Here is a 16,482-nt window from a genome sequence, read left to right on the forward strand (position 1 = left end):
AAAAGTGTTTTTATACAGGTTAGATAATTAAAGTTTTGATTATTTTTCAAAATTTTTTTTCTTATAAAATCCACTCCAAGGAAAATAATAAACTCACTTTTTATGTATAAATTCTTGCCTATTGAACCATCTATAATGCATAAGACAACCTAACGTTGGTTAAGTTTTAATGTGAATTAGACCACTCAAATTTTGAACAATATTTAGGTATATTATGCAATTGCAGGTGGGTTAGTCTGATTAATTGAAAAGTTGTTAATCACTTTATTAATTTAATCTAAATTTTTTTTTATAAAGTATTAACTTGTTTACATCGCAGTCCACGGAATAGATTCATTACAATATATTATTATAATTTATTATTTTTATTATTGTCTTCATGTGGAAGATTTTTTGTTACGCTTACTGCAATTGGTGAAAAAATGAAATGTTATGTGAGTAGCGGGACGACAACAAACCTGAGTGGCAGGGCTATAAAGTTTTCACTCGCCACGGCGGGGCTATAACAAACAGGTACCAAAAAAACAATTATAGGGAATGATATATTTTGAGCCTTGGTCTATGATTGGGCGTAATTTTAATATTTTCTCCGGGCGTAAAATATCTTAGTTCCGTCTCTGAGTTGGTGTGCAACCTTATTGTTAATCGCGCTGAAGTTTGAATTTCAATACAATTCATCGAAATTTATGAAAATAATTATATATTTCTATCTTAGAATTGAACGCTTAGTACATGATCTCTTGTAACTTATTAAATTAACGAGAATTTTAAAATTATTATTTTTTTTATTTTTGATACAGTATAGAATGTTCAATCTAAAATTCCGATAAATGTGATAAATGTACTTGTTTACAATAATGAGTGTGTTTACTGTTTGTTATGTTTATGTGCAAACGATAGGTTAACTTAAAAATAATGTATAGCATAATCCTATAATAAGTTGTAACTAGCGTGTAATTTTGGAATTTTGACAAAAAATGTAATTATTAGAATTTGTTAAAATAGAGTTCTTATGAGTTGAAATAATAACACAGAATCGTTTTTCGTATACTAAGATAGAATATCATTAAATTGAAATTCAACTTCATCCGTTTTAAAAGTATATAACTCGATACCTGTACAGCAGTATAGGTACAGCAGAGAGACATCCACTAATCATCCGATTTATATTGTATAAGGATTGTAAATTTAAAACAAGTTTCTCACAAACACTGTAAAGAAGAAATCTAAATTAAATATACATATATTATTTATATTTTTCTTTCATTTACCCGTATTTTAGGTAAACAGTTTTGAATAAATTATAGATAATTAAATGAAAATTTGTTACTCATTTTTTTCTAGGTAGCTAATTAAAAAAACACAATACAAGGAGACTAAAACTATAAGTTTTTAATTACCGGGAATGACAAAATGATAAAGTTGAGTTTCAGAAATTTCAAAGGAAAATAAGGTTAACATTAGCGTGGTGCGAATAACCATGTTGGGTTCAAATTAGGGAATATTTTTAGAATTTAGAATTATAGAATTCTCATTACTTGCGAGATTCGTTGAAATTCAAATGTCAATAATAACTGCAATGGTGACTCAGATGCTATATTCGTGATTTGTTTTACATTGTGAACGTTGCAAATATATCAATTATTTACAATGATGTCGGCTAATATATTATAATATATGCATATTTTAAATGGATTCTGTTTTTTACAAAAAATTGCTTTTAAGATGTCATTGGATGCATAACATTTTGTTCCAAAATTACAAAAACAGTTTGAAATATTAAAAAACGTTTTACAATAAACGGGTAAATGAAAAAAAAAAAATATACATAAATATGATATGGCAGGTATTATTGAGATTTGAATTTCAACAAATATAGCAAGTAATGAGAATTCTATAATTCTAAATTCTAAAAATATTACCTAATTTGGTCTCTGCGTGGCGATTCACACCACGCTAATGTTAACATTATTTTCCTTTGAAATTTCTGAAACTCAACCTTAACATTTAGTCGTTTCCAGTAATAAAAACTTAAAGTATAAGTCTCCGTGTATTGTGTTATTTTTAATTAGGTATCTAGAAAAGAATGAGTAACAAATTTTTGCAGAAGATTGAAGTAATTATTCGTTTAATTATCATTAAATTCACTTCAGTGCATATTTTACAAATTGTTCATAAGTTAGTGCTTGTTGTGATATTGTAGTTTGAACCACATGAAAAAACATCTGTATACATAGTGTATAAACCTTTGTATTTCGGAATGTAAGTTAGCTGCGCTAAAAGTTTTCAAATTACTATTAGAGTAATATATATACATGTAATATTCTCACGATAATGTAAAAGATATATCAAAACTCAAAACTTTTACCTATTGTTGTGTTCGGTGTAGTATATTACGTAGTATGTACCCATCGATAAAAAATAACGAAACTCAATCAAAATGTTCACAGAATTACACACAAACATTAAACATAGTAGTTATATGGGATCAAAATATTGTTGGTAATGTTTAATAGTTAAAAGTCATAATGTAAATAAAATTGTAAGCACAATAAAGTTGTATTCAATGTTTCTTTCTGCCTTTGAACATATGGTTTGGATTTGATATATTATAAAATTTGTTAATATTTCAAACTGTTTTTGTAATTTTGTAACAAAATTTTATGCACCCAATGACATCTTAAAAGCAATTTTTTGTAAAAACTGAATTCAATCAAATTATACATATATGATAATATATTAGGCGACATCATTGTAAATAATCGATATATTAGCGACATTCACAATGTAAAACAAATCACATATATAAAATGTGAATCACCACGGCAGGTATTATTGAGATTTGAATTTTGACGAATCTCGCAAGTAATGAGAATTCTATAATTCTAAATTCTAAAAATATTACCTTATTAGATCCCTGCATGTTGATTCACACCACGCTAATGTTAACAGGATTTTCTTTTGAAATTTCTGAAACTTAACCTTAACATTTTGTCATTTCCGGCAATCAAAAAATGAATGTTTTAGTCTCCGTGTATTGTGTTTTTTTTAATTAGGTACCTAGAAAAAATGAGTAACAACTTTTTCATTTAATCATCTATAGTTTATTCAATAATGTTTACCTAAAATACGGGTTAATTAAAAAAATATATATATAAATATGTTATAATATATGTTGGTATATTTAATTTAGATTTCTCCAATTCAGAGTTTGTGAGAAACTTGTTTTAAATTTACAATTCTTATACAATATAAATCGGATGATTAGTGGATGTCTCTCTGCTGTACCTATACTGCTGTACAGGTATCGAGTTATATATTTTTAAAACGGATGAAGTTGAATTTAAATTTAATGATATTCTATCTTAGTATACGAAAAACGATTCTGTGTTATTATTTCAACTCATAAGAACTCTATTTTAACAAATTCTAATAATTACATTTTTTGTCAAAATTTTACATTATCGTGAGAATATTAACTCTAATAGTAATTTGAAAATTTTTAGCGCAGCTAACTTACATTCCGAAATACGAAGGTTTATACACTATGTATACAGATGTTTTTTCATGTGGTTCAAACTACAATATCACAGCAAGCACTAACTTATTAACAATTGGTAAAATATGCACCGAAGTGAATCACCTTGAGGGGCCTCTATAAGGTTGTAATTTGACGGTGTCACGACGAGGGAAGAGTATGGAATACATTATCATTATCACCCAAATACGCCGTGAGAGATTAACATCAGGGATTCCATTTAAAAACAAACAAATAGTTTTACGCGAATCTGAATCGATATGATGTTGGTGCTGTGGCGGAACTGGTGGTGGGGCCCGGGGATTGATCCCCGGTTGTAAAATCTTAGTGGGCGTAATTCCTTTGAGGCTCTTCATTTAATGTTTGGTGTTAGAAGTTAAGAAAATATTTTTATTTCACATAATTTGTTTATGAAGTGATAACGTTTGAAGAAATAAAAACGAAAAATAAAATCATACATGGCATAAAATAATCAATTGTCATTCTATTATTAGAGCGCGTGGCTGCGCAATCGGCGTACATCGACATATTATTATAGAATATAGATTATATACTATAGAAAGTAGAGACAGACTAATACTAAAAAATTAAATATAAACGTATAATATCAATAATAAATATAAATATAATAAATATGAATGTTATCGTCGACGGATGGCGACAGCGGAGAAAAATAGTAAAACATTAAATACCACAGTGATTTATCACTGATAAATAATATCAATTATTATTCAATCACTTCACATTAATTGTTATAGTATATGGTAGTGTGACGTCATGATAATGTTATCACACCGCGATAAGATTTATTGGTTTCAAACAAACACATTCCACATTGGTTTTTCAAAGTGAAATACAGTTTTGAATGTACTACTTAGTATTTACACTTAATTGTAAGACAATAATACTAGTGTTACTAAATTAGTGTTAATACTGATCATGGCAGCGTCTAGTTGGATCAAATTGCATTGTGTTTATGCATTTTTTAAAGAAGAAGTAAAGTTAGTCAAAAGGGGTGAAAATGCATATGAAAGTGGTTATGTGAAGGAATGTATTTATGTAGACAATAATTTAAAAGGTGTAGTTAAAGCTAGTATGAGGGATCAAATATACTGTATATAAGTAAACCAATGAATAATCATTTCTGTTATAGTTGTGTTTAGTATTTTAGGTAGCTATAGATATAAGATAATTTCTAGGTATTAACAATAATGTAGTTAGCATTAAGTGGCTAGTAGTTCGTCGGAGTTGCTTGTCCATTTCTTCAACTCCAGACCAAACTTGGTTAGATTATGATCGAGTCTGGACTTGAGCAACAGTACTTCTTCCACCGTATCTGCACTCGTACAAATATCATCCATATATGTCTGCTTTAAATGTGCTTGACTAACATCTGGAGCATGGTCAACTACCAAAGAAGTCATCTGCTTAATAACTCTAAGAGCTAGGAACGGAGTACAAATTAATCCGTAAGTCACTGTATTTAACTCAAATTCCTTTAGTTCTTCCTGTGGTGATTTTCGCCAAAAAATGTGCTGTTAAGGTCGATATTTGGGATGAATCTAAAACTGTCTGTACATCTTACAAATATCTCCAGTGAAGGCTATGCGATTCAAACGGAATCCAAGTAATATATCTACCACGTCTCTCTATAATTTTGGTCCTGCATACAAGCAATCGTTTAGAGAGATACCAGACACTCCCCGAGCAGAGCCATCGAAAACAACCCGCAACTTTAGGTTCTCTCCTTCACCCTTGCAAATTCCATGGTGAGGAATAAAATACGTTCCTGGTGTTGTAGTAAGGGACATATGGTTTTGTTTCTCGTATTCTTCCATGAAGTTGTAATAGTGTGAATAAAGAACTTCATCCTTGGCAAGTTTGTGTTCCAACTGAACAAATCGTTTTATTGTGACCGCTTTGGAACCCAACAGTGACGGATAAATATTCTTACGTAGTGGTAAAGGAACCACAAATCTTCCGTCTTTATCTCGCTCGGTTTCTGTTCGGAAAATTTCTTCACAACGCCCTTCTTCGGTGAACTTTACCGGAGCTTCAGCTGGTTCTTCGATCGACCAGAACTTTTCCATCATGGACTCTACTGAACTAGTCATACACACGGATTTCATTGAAACGATTTCGATGTCTGGGGAGGCAACAGATCCGAGAAGTACCCAACCGAACTTGGTACTAAACACCGAGGGTAATCCAGATCCTAAGACAACTGAACGATCGCCCCAAACTAAAGGAAATACATCGGCTCCAAGTTGCAACTCTATTGGAGCTGGCCTGTCAAAGCTAGGATCGGCAAGATCTAGATGGCCACATTTATTGTGGATAATAGACGGAAGCTGTTTAGCTGGTAGATCAATTGTGATCCGAGGAAGAACAAAAGCCTTTACTAAAAACTCTGGTGGGTTTTGCGACCTGGGAATCACCTGACAAGTAGTCACTCCTGATACGCTGAAAAAACTTTGACCCGACAATCCAGAAATGGGAACAGTCCATTTGGAGATCCTGAGACCCAAGTGTATGACGCAATCCAATGTGATGGCGCTTATCTGTGAAGCGGAATATATTAATCCCCTGACAGTGTGAATCGTTCCATTGGCATCTTTGACGTGTACCAGCACTGTTCCCAACAACACTGATACAGAATCATGACTTCCTAAACATGAAGTCTGTGGAATAAGGTTGACCGGTTCTGGAACTACTTCACGATGTAGCAAACTATGGTGTTGATGAGTGCACACCTGACACTTCAGTTTGCACTTGTTTGCCCAATGCCCTTCTCCAGAGCACACTAAGCATAACCGATGACCAGTGACTAATTTAAATCGTTCATCGACCGTCAACTGCCGAAAACGATCACAATCAGCTAACGAATGATTTGAGCCACAACAACGGCACTTAATATTTGAGGATCTTGAGGTCACCAAGGCAGTTGGACGCTTGGCGTGCGATTGCTGTTCCATCTTCTTTTTTACTGTTCCGAAAATCGTCAAAGGTTTTTTCTCTACCGAAGACCTTACTGAGCCAGACGATGGTCTAACTTGGGCACCTCCGTTTTCCACAACTTGGAGACGACGTTTCACAAACTGGCTAAGCTCATCAAAGCTTGGAAATGTTGCTTTATTTTCGGCTTCGAACAGTTTTCGACTGATTATTGGCAACGTCCTTGACACCAAAACAAATAAAATGAAGGATCCGAGATCTGGAATCTCCAAACTTTGTAATATGGCAACATCTTCGTCAAACCGGTTTAGGAATTCCGTGAGTGTATCTGGATTTTCCTGGGTGGATATAGAAGCTGACAACAAATCATCCAAAATATCTGACGCCAACGAACGGGGTTTATCATATTGGTGGACCAACGTGTCCCAAGCAAATTTATATGTATTCGCTGATACCGTTATTACCTTTAACACTTCTGCAGGATCTTCGTTCAAGCAACCTAACGAATAATACAATTTGTCCACATCAGCTATTTCAGGATCATTGTGAACAACCGTCATAAAACGATCTCGAAATACCGGCCAATTTTTCAATTTTCCGTCAAATTTAGGAAGAGGTATCTCAGGCAATCGGTAAGCACGTTTCTGGACCAACTCAGTCGGAGCTTTAGGCAACGAAGAGGACGTAGAATCACCATCGGTCGATGTAGTTTGTTTCAAAACAACAGAGCCATCTGATCTGTCACCCACCCTGGCAGAATACTTAAGGGCTACTGCCTTAATACTCGTCACCAGATTACTCACTCTGATTTCTTCATCATAAGAAAACTCAGTAACACGATCTGCCTCGATCAACTCATCGAGGTAAAAGTCGTTTTCGACGTTGAATCGTTGCCAAAGCTCATCCAGACTATTGACGGCAATTAAAAATTGCGACATGGTTATATCATCCGGTTGAATAATGCTTGCCTGCTGGTGTAAGTCTTCAAAACGACGAATTGTCGAGCTCCTTTTTGCCAGGGCTCGCCTGATTGACTTCTTGATGTAAACCGTGTCCATTATTAAAGAAAATAAGATGAAGACCGGGGTTTAAAATTGCTATACTGCTATTTACAAAATTTACTGCATCCTATTTTACTTCGCCTTACTGCCATTGAAAAGGTGCAACAAAAAATGGCTAACAACTAAGAAATTATTGGCAGTCACTTGGTTACAATAAGTGGAGAATGGTCTCGTCGTAAACTTGTTGAATTACCCAAAATTGGAGGTTTTTTACAACATTTAATACCTTTGACAACAATGGAACATTATCATGTACTGGTCAATACGTTAAAAAAGGTTGAGCATAAACAAAAGTTGGTGAGTAAAATATGAATTTAATGTTATAAAAATATAATTAAAATATGTTTGATCAACATTTAGTTAACTGGTTTTATTTGGTTATAATTCATAATTCTAATTCTTCTCTTATGAAAATTAAATTATTGTATTGTTAATGAATTACAAATAAATAAAGTACCTTATTGCCTATTGGGTACTCAGATGTAGTAAATATTATTAAATTATTTATGCTTGTTACTTGTTGTAGATTGTATATTTGCATTCGGCTGTATCAAAAGTCCAATCAATGGAAATAGGTACAGTAATTTTAAGAGTACTAGACATCATTATTTCTAAACAATTATTAATGGAGTTCACTTTCAAAGGCACTAAAACTAAGCCAGCATTTTTTGAAAGTGTTTTATATAAAATATTGGACGGTAAAATCATTGTCTATATCTTAATTATGTCAACAAAAAAATCCATAACCTGCTTTTTGTGTTACATGTGTTACAGAAGTTACAGTTGGGCTTCAGAAATCTAAAATTACTTCAGGAGAATTAGACCCATTTGACATTAAAGTGTCAAACCTGGTGAAACACGCGAAGAGGGATTATGAAATAATGGTGAAAAAGTATTCAAACATAAACGAATGTAAATAATCCTAGTCTATAATTTTGAATACAATTATAATATGTGATTTGTTATTTAAACACAATACTTTTATAAATGTACACTGTACTCATACGATACTATAACATATATCTCAGACTTTTTTTATAAATTCACTTAATACATATAGTATAGTATCTACACTTGCTTTTATTGAGTGAAATATAAACACACAAGCGCATTCAACAATTTTTGTTTCAGTACAACCGACACAAGTAGATAAACAAACATTATAAATATGTATGCATGTATGTACGAACACTAAACTAATTAATAAATTTCTTTTTTGTTGTTATATCTTCTTATACTCGTATTGTTCTACTGATGTTAATTGATTGTATTAATGTTATTAAGGTAGAACTGTGTCTTAATTATGTAGTACATACAAACATACCTACACACAGAATAAGTATTATTATAGGTACATATTATACATTTTCTTACACAATTTGTTTGTACATACATAACACATTCTATAGATAGTTATTATGGATACCTATATAGTGTTCTATATAGGTTCCAGCTCTTTAAACTTAATTCAGCAGTTAAAATTAATTAATTGGCCTATAACAAAAGTCATTACATTACACCTGCCTTTTTTACTCAATCTTCATACTAAGTACATTGAGATATGTTAATTCCTTAATAAAAATAAAATTGTATCCACTCAACCTAACTTATAGGTGTTCGGGGACGTCCAAATTGAGGAGGAGGAGGGCACGGAATTCGTCGAAGTCCAGATGGAGGAAGAGGAGGGCGTGCAAGTTGTCTATGTCTCGGCGGAGAAGGGGGAGGGCGTGGAAATCTTCGACACATTGCGTTTCCGCTGATTTCAAAATGTCTCAGGGTATTGCCCTCCAAATGAGACGGAAGTTCGGAGGAGTGGAACAATTACGTCAACAAAACAAATCAGTCACTGATGTAGCCGTCATTAAGTTGGAACAGAGGGTGATATTTTACTTAATAACTAAAGAACATAATTGACAAAAACCAACTTATCAGTCGATCTATGTTAGTTTAACTAGACTCAAAGAACTATGTACCGAGTTAGAGATTAACAGTCTTGAATGCCCAAAAATGGGATGTGGGCTGGACGGGTTACAATGGGAAACTGTTCACAAAATGTTGCAATTTATTTTAAAAAATACAGGAGTTACAGTTTACGTCTATACGAAAGACGAATTAACAGAAGCAGAGAAAATGCAATTAATTAGAGAACTCCACATAAATCCCTTGGGGGGACATCAAGGGGTAAGCGGAACTTTCAACAGATTGTACACAGAACATCATTGGAAAGGGATGAGAAAACAAATCAAGGAATTTATAAAAAAATGTCTGTCATGCCAAAAAAATAAAACTGCTACGCGGATACCAAAAGAACCTATGGTGATCACCACTACAGCGACCATAGCATTTGAAAAGATTTTCCTCGACGTCGTCGGACCTTTACCACGATCTCATAATGGAAACTCATTAATTCTGGCAATGCAGGATGACCTCACCAAATTTGCATGGGTTTCTCCAATGGAGAACCATGAAGTTAATACAGTAGCACAGAACTTTGTGACTCAATTCTTGTATTTACATGGATTGCCTCAAAGTCTCGTAACTGACTGTGGTACCGAGTTATTGAGCAAAATATTTAAAGAAGTGTGTATGCTTCTCAAAATCCGCCAGACATCAACCACACCGTACCACCCCAAAGTAATGGGAGTCTTGAGAGGAGCCATCGCACCTTCGGGGAGTATTTGCGGAACTTCATTGAGAAAGATCCACAAAATTGGGATATCAAAATTACGCGATGTTTTGCCATAACTCAACCATCCATTCAGCCACAAAATTTCAACCATACCATTTAGTTTATGGAAACCCAGTGACAATCCCTACATCTCTCACTAATGAGCCAGAGCCTCGATACAACTATAACGACTTTCAATGTGAAATAAAAAAACAGATGCAAGAATCACAATCATTAGCCAGGAATCATTTGTTGAAAGCCAAGGGAAAATCCAAAGAATATTTTGACAGAAACTCAAAGCGACAGGATTTTAACCTAGGAGGTAAGGTTTTGTTACTAGATAAGACATCAAAAAATAAATTAACTCCCAGATGATTGGGACCATTTGAGATACTAGAAACAGATCCTAAACAAAATAATGTTATTCTAAAAAAAAAAAAAGGAAAAGATCAGAGAATTCATCACAATCTTCTAAAAAAAATTTCATGAATGACGACTTATACAATAATTCTGTTCTAGGGTAATTATAATGACAAGACCAAAATCGGGACAGACAGGTTGTATCCTTGTGTTGCTATGGCCTCCGATCATTTTTGCCCAGTATCCTCAAGAACCACTAGCGAACGTGACCAAGTACCAGAACTACAAAAGCGTCTATTTTAAATTTTTAGGAAATGTAAGAACCTCAAACGCTGGTTGGGACTTAGTCACTTATATAGATTTTAACAAGTACGTTTTGAGATATACAGAGTTAGAGTCATTATATAATAACACCGCAGACATTTGTTCAATGATTACACAGAACTTTGAGAATTCAGATAATTCCCATACATGCCAACTATTTGCACAAGCAACACTACCTTATCTGTTTGAGATCCAGACAAACCATCAGACTATCCTGTCATCAATTGGACCAAAGATCGCTACAATAGATAGAATTCGTCGTGGGTTTGGGAATACCTTGAAGCGTTTGGCCAACGTTCTTTATGGAATTTCTTCAAACCTTGATTACGAATTAATATTTAACAAGATCATTGATTTTACAAACAATAAACGGACTTATACAGATTTAATAAAGAAAAATCTTAGAATATTCCAAACAGATATAAGTGAAACAAATAGAACATTGGATGAGATCAAAGAAATTCAACAGAGATTTGAAAATAATGTCAAATACTTGAATGAACAGGTGAGACAAAATACGCAAGAAATTAACGAATTAAAAATAAAATCAAAGTTGCTAGAACAATCAGTGCTTATCGAAATAATTTTGAATCAGTATGCTTACGACATGCAAAACATAATAGCGATCATCAATTCAGCAACTAATGGTAAAATCCATACAAGTGTGATACCATTAAACAAGTGGTTGACTGAACTCATGGAAATTGAACTTATGCTATCTAAAGGAACACGCCTTCCATTAGATGTAACTGCAGAATCCATTCCCGAATTCATTAGTATATATGAGACTACAATATTTCAAAAAAATCATTTTTTAATATTCGTTGCAAACATTCCATTAATATCAGAGGACGAGTATATGTTATACCGTCCAATTCCGTTACCAATAATTTATGAAGGGAATAGTTTGATTTTAATTGAAACACAAATAGAAAATCTCGCTCTCAGTAAGGATAGCAAACGTTTCCTAGCGTTAACAAATAAACAATGGGAAACATGTAAACCTCTAAGCCATTACACATTATATAAAGGTTGACAATTCTTACACCATAGATCTAAATCAAATTTATGTGAATTAGCAATTCATAAAAAAAACCTAGACCCTCGATCATGCAAAATTAAATTTGTAATGTCAGATATAACTATTTGGCATCACTTGACATCATCAAACTCGTGGTTATTTTATACACAAGGTGAAACTCTAGTAGTTAATTGCAATGATCTCTCCAGAACCTACGAATTAGAGATCTCTGGTTGTAGGTAAATTGACCATCCTACCTTCGTGTGAACTTCACACACATGATTCAATTTTGTTACCATCAGAAAAATCAGATTTAGAACAAAACCTAGATAATATTATTCCTGAAAATTCGAAAGTAAATGTAAAATTTTTTGTAATGGAAATGTTAAACTCAGTGATACCACAATACTTAACAAAATTGCAATTACCTAATCAAAGACTTAATAGAATTTGCGAAACAGTTGAAAGAATTAGATAAGTTACAAAAAATTATACCAGAACCTTCTTTTATTATTAATGTAAACTTTCATCTAGCCATAATGTACAGTACATTGACTGTAAGCCTTACAATTACAATTATTTTAGTGTATTATTTTATATAAAAAAAAAAATGTTAAGTTGTACAACCAGGATTTAGCCGAAATAGAAGTTAAAGGAAATCAAAACGATTAAAATAAATTTTTATTCACGAATATTTTTTTTTCCCCATTATTATTATTTTTTATTTATTAAAATTTGATATTATATAAGAAACTTGTAGACTATTTAGCCCCTATGTTTCATTTAAGTTAGGGGGCGTTAAAAACCACTGTTTTAACTAGTATATGTTGATATTAGTATGTGTATATGTTAATATTATTATATGTATATGTGTAAGCCGTCGTCGGGCTCAAGGAATGTGCTGATGAAGCGATCGAGACCCGACGACCTGCCTGGACGCCTCGCGCATAGAAGGCGAGTGTGGCAGTCCAGGATTGGAGACAGAGAATCACGTTTGTACAGAACATTCAGGCCTTATTTTTCATTAATATAGTTGTACGTTTATTCTTAATTACAAATACAGAAAGTTAATCAGTCCTAAAGTGTTTGTGAATTTATTTGTGAGGACATCTCAGGATCGTCCATAAAAACATTTTGAATTAATTAGACAATTATAATTTAAAAATTATTTAACAGATGTCAAATAATAAAATAAATTTGTTACCTTCAATAATAAAACACATTTTCAAACTTGAAATTTTAAAACATTTATTGACTATTGTTTAAAAGAAATCAGTCAAATCAATGATAAATTGTGTTATCAAAATTATCATGATAAGATACAAATGACCTACTAGTAATGGCGGATATTTGGCTTCAAACGTTTATATGGTTAGTATAGGGAACCTAGCAATCTAGTTTATTATCTCTATCTGTGGTAGCATGTTTCGACTGTTATCACTTTTTTCTGTGATATTGATAATTTAAATTTTAAAAAATTAGGATATACCATTGAACTATATAATAACTGGAACGCTCACCGCCCATATGACTAATGTAAATAAAACTGAGCGAACGTGTTAGAAAGAGATAACGAATACTTTAGGTGTTTCTATCTCTGTCTTTATTGATAATACGCCGTACCGTATTCATTTTCAATGTTTACAGGCATACAATTTTTATAATTTGATTGACTTGGAATAAGAATTTAGCTAAATTCATTTAACTAAATTTCTACTCTGATAGTGAAATTGTATAAAAATTAAATTTTTGTACTATTTGTCTCTAGGCGTTTAGTAAAATGCCTGATTTGACTATATGCCTACGACATATATACTGTATAACAGAGGTGGCCAGCGAAAAGAGACTCGCGAGCCACCAAATATATAAATATGGAAGAGCCTAAATGTAAAAAAATTTCATATTATTAAATAATTTATAATCCTATAATCTATATGATATTGTAAATTGATATAATTTGTAAAAAAATTATACCAAGAACACTTTATTTTTACTAATTTTTTTATACATTGTAGACTGTAGTTTAATAAAATATTATATGTTTTCAAATACATAAATTCATATAAAAAAATTTTTTTTGTAAAAATGTTACAAAAAGATGCGAAAGTTTGGTTTGGTTTGGTTTACCCCTGCTGTATAATATACCTATGCTATATTTACTATCCATTCAAAATTTATAAAAAAAAATAACCAACCTGGGAAAGTAAATATATAGTTATTTCATATTTCAAACAATTGTATTTCATTCTGTTTCTGTATATTACATTTTTTAAATAAATAAATAAGTAAATAATTTAAACATATCAACAACATTGCTAAAAAAAATATAAATTGGTTGTCAATTTATCAAGCTGACAGTTTAATTTCGGAATGCAGGTAAGATTTAATGCTAATTAATCCAAATATTTATGGTATAATATTATGTATATATACGTATATTTATATTATAAATAAATATCTCGTTGTTCAATAATTATTATTCAAGCGTCAAGCCGCTTAAATCGTAAAATACTATTAGTTATTAGTTTATTACTTAAAAGTTAAAACAGCATTATAAAATAAAATTACAATTTGGCGCCGTATGTTAAACAAGGATAGATACACCTAATGTATACGCTATCTCTTTTTAATATCCTCGCTCGGGCCACACTGCGTGGTGAGCGTTCCAGTTATTATATAGTTCAATGGATATACATTAAGCATTGCGATACGGTTATAACATCATACCGGTCATCCGCTGCCAACATCATGCCGAGCCTCTAGCTCAAGGTCAACAGAAATATTTATCGGTGATCAATGGGATTTTGATAGCTGTCGCTTCTATTATGTTCTATGCTACTTATAAAGTTATAAATTATAACACGTATTTCTAGTCACTGATAGATATTTTACCTAATACATATTATTATATTAACCATAATAATAATATCTAGGTACTAGGTAGGTCTTAGGTATCTAATCTAAATAACTTGCCATTGTTGTTGAGTCTAAATCAGATGATCTATTTTTTTTATCTTTAGATAAGAACATAATTATTGTATTAAAATGTTTGTAAAATTCTTAGTTAGTCTATAATTATTTATAAATGCTGAGTCTAAAAGTTCAAAAGAATTATAATGATATTATTATTGCGAATTCTTGGATTTCTTTGAAAATGTTGCTGATGTTGTGTATTTTTTGAATTGCAAATAAATTTGCCTACTCGTTGAAATTAGCTATAACTATATTTTTAAATAGGTACAATTTAAATAAAATTGAAACTTTAAGTAGGTATTTTACCAAACGTTCGAAATACGAGTACGTTCGAATTACCTATTTATAAATTACTGTGAAGCTACGTAGATATCTAATAAAAGTTGTATGTATACCATTATTGAAGTTAATACAATATTAATTATTATCCATGGAGTCATACAAAGTAGTCAAACGTTTAGAAGTTCTACGACTTTTAATTCACATATGAAATAATCTCAGTATAATTATCATTGAAAATTATTTATTTTTTTTTATATATAAATTAACAAAAAACGAAAATTAAATATTGAATGATATTATTGAGTAAACTATGAGAAATGAATATTTATTAAACTATTATATAAATATATTGAATTAATATTGCATTTTGAAGTAAAATGTAATCAAAAATACTTAGAGTACAAAATAAAAAATTACAATTTACATACATTTTTGTATAAATCTTGTATTTCAAATATTTGGAATTCAATGGATCTTATCAAATATTTATATAATTGTATAGATTGACAATTGATGTGTGGGTATGCAAATTCTCTACGGATTGTTACACCTTTCATTATATTGTACCTATATAATAAAAATAACAAAATTTAAATATTTGTAAAAATTAAACAAAAAAATTAACAAATTTTTAATACTTAAATTAATAGTAATGTCTATTATATATCAGGAGTAATTTATTTATTCTCCAACTTTTGTTTTTTGTTAGAGATATCTAATTTTAATGATTCTAACTTAAGTGCATTTTTAGCTCTAAGAAAAACTATTTCCTCATCTAACAAAACTTCTTCTTTGACCAAAATTGTTTTTTGTAGTTCAACCAATTCTAATCTTTTTTCTGCTAATAAAGAAAATTTTTCACTGGCTGATGCCTGACAGTTGTTTTTTCATTTTAAAATTCTTTAATTTTATACCTATATTTTTAGTTTAGTTAAATGCATTTTTTTTATTCATTTTTACAGTTTTAGGCTTTTTTCCATACAATTTATGTTGCTGCAAACGTTTAAAAATTTTTACAATGCTTATAATGTTATAATAATATTATATTATATTATAATTAGTATGTATTTGTATGTTTACAGCCAGCTTTTACGCGGTAAAAAAAATTGTTCAAGCGGAAATGTTCCGCTCCGAGAACACCGATTTACCGCGTAACACAATACGATGATTACACAAAATTGTCCGTCTATTTGCCCCTTACACAAAAATATTTACCGCATCAACAATTTGTTTATTAGATTTTCAGTTTTTTTTTTTAATTTTTCAATCAAATATCGCTAATTTTTATAAAAATAATATT

The 16,482-nt window shown here is 31.2% G+C and overlaps 1 protein-coding gene across 1 annotated transcript; it reads right to left on the reverse strand.

Moving 5' to 3' along the window:
- Nucleotides 1-4,761: 4,761 nt before the first annotated feature.
- LOC149054430 (uncharacterized) lies at nucleotides 4,762-7,551 on the reverse strand. Its single transcript, XM_089230029.1, has 2 exons — nucleotides 5,266-7,551; nucleotides 4,762-5,046 (listed from the first exon to the last, which is right to left on the reverse strand). Exons 1-2 carry the CDS (start codon nucleotides 7,549-7,551, stop codon nucleotides 4,762-4,764), a joined length of 2,571 nt encoding a protein of 856 aa, XP_089086155.1.
- Between the last annotated feature and the right edge of the window lie 8,931 nt (nucleotides 7,552-16,482).

Source organism: Diuraphis noxia, unplaced genomic scaffold, assembly GCF_037042655.1.
Source record: "Diuraphis noxia isolate RWA-SAM2 unplaced genomic scaffold, SU_Dnox_SAM2 contig0006, whole genome shotgun sequence".
NCBI lineage: Eukaryota > Metazoa > Arthropoda > Insecta > Hemiptera > Aphididae > Diuraphis > Diuraphis noxia.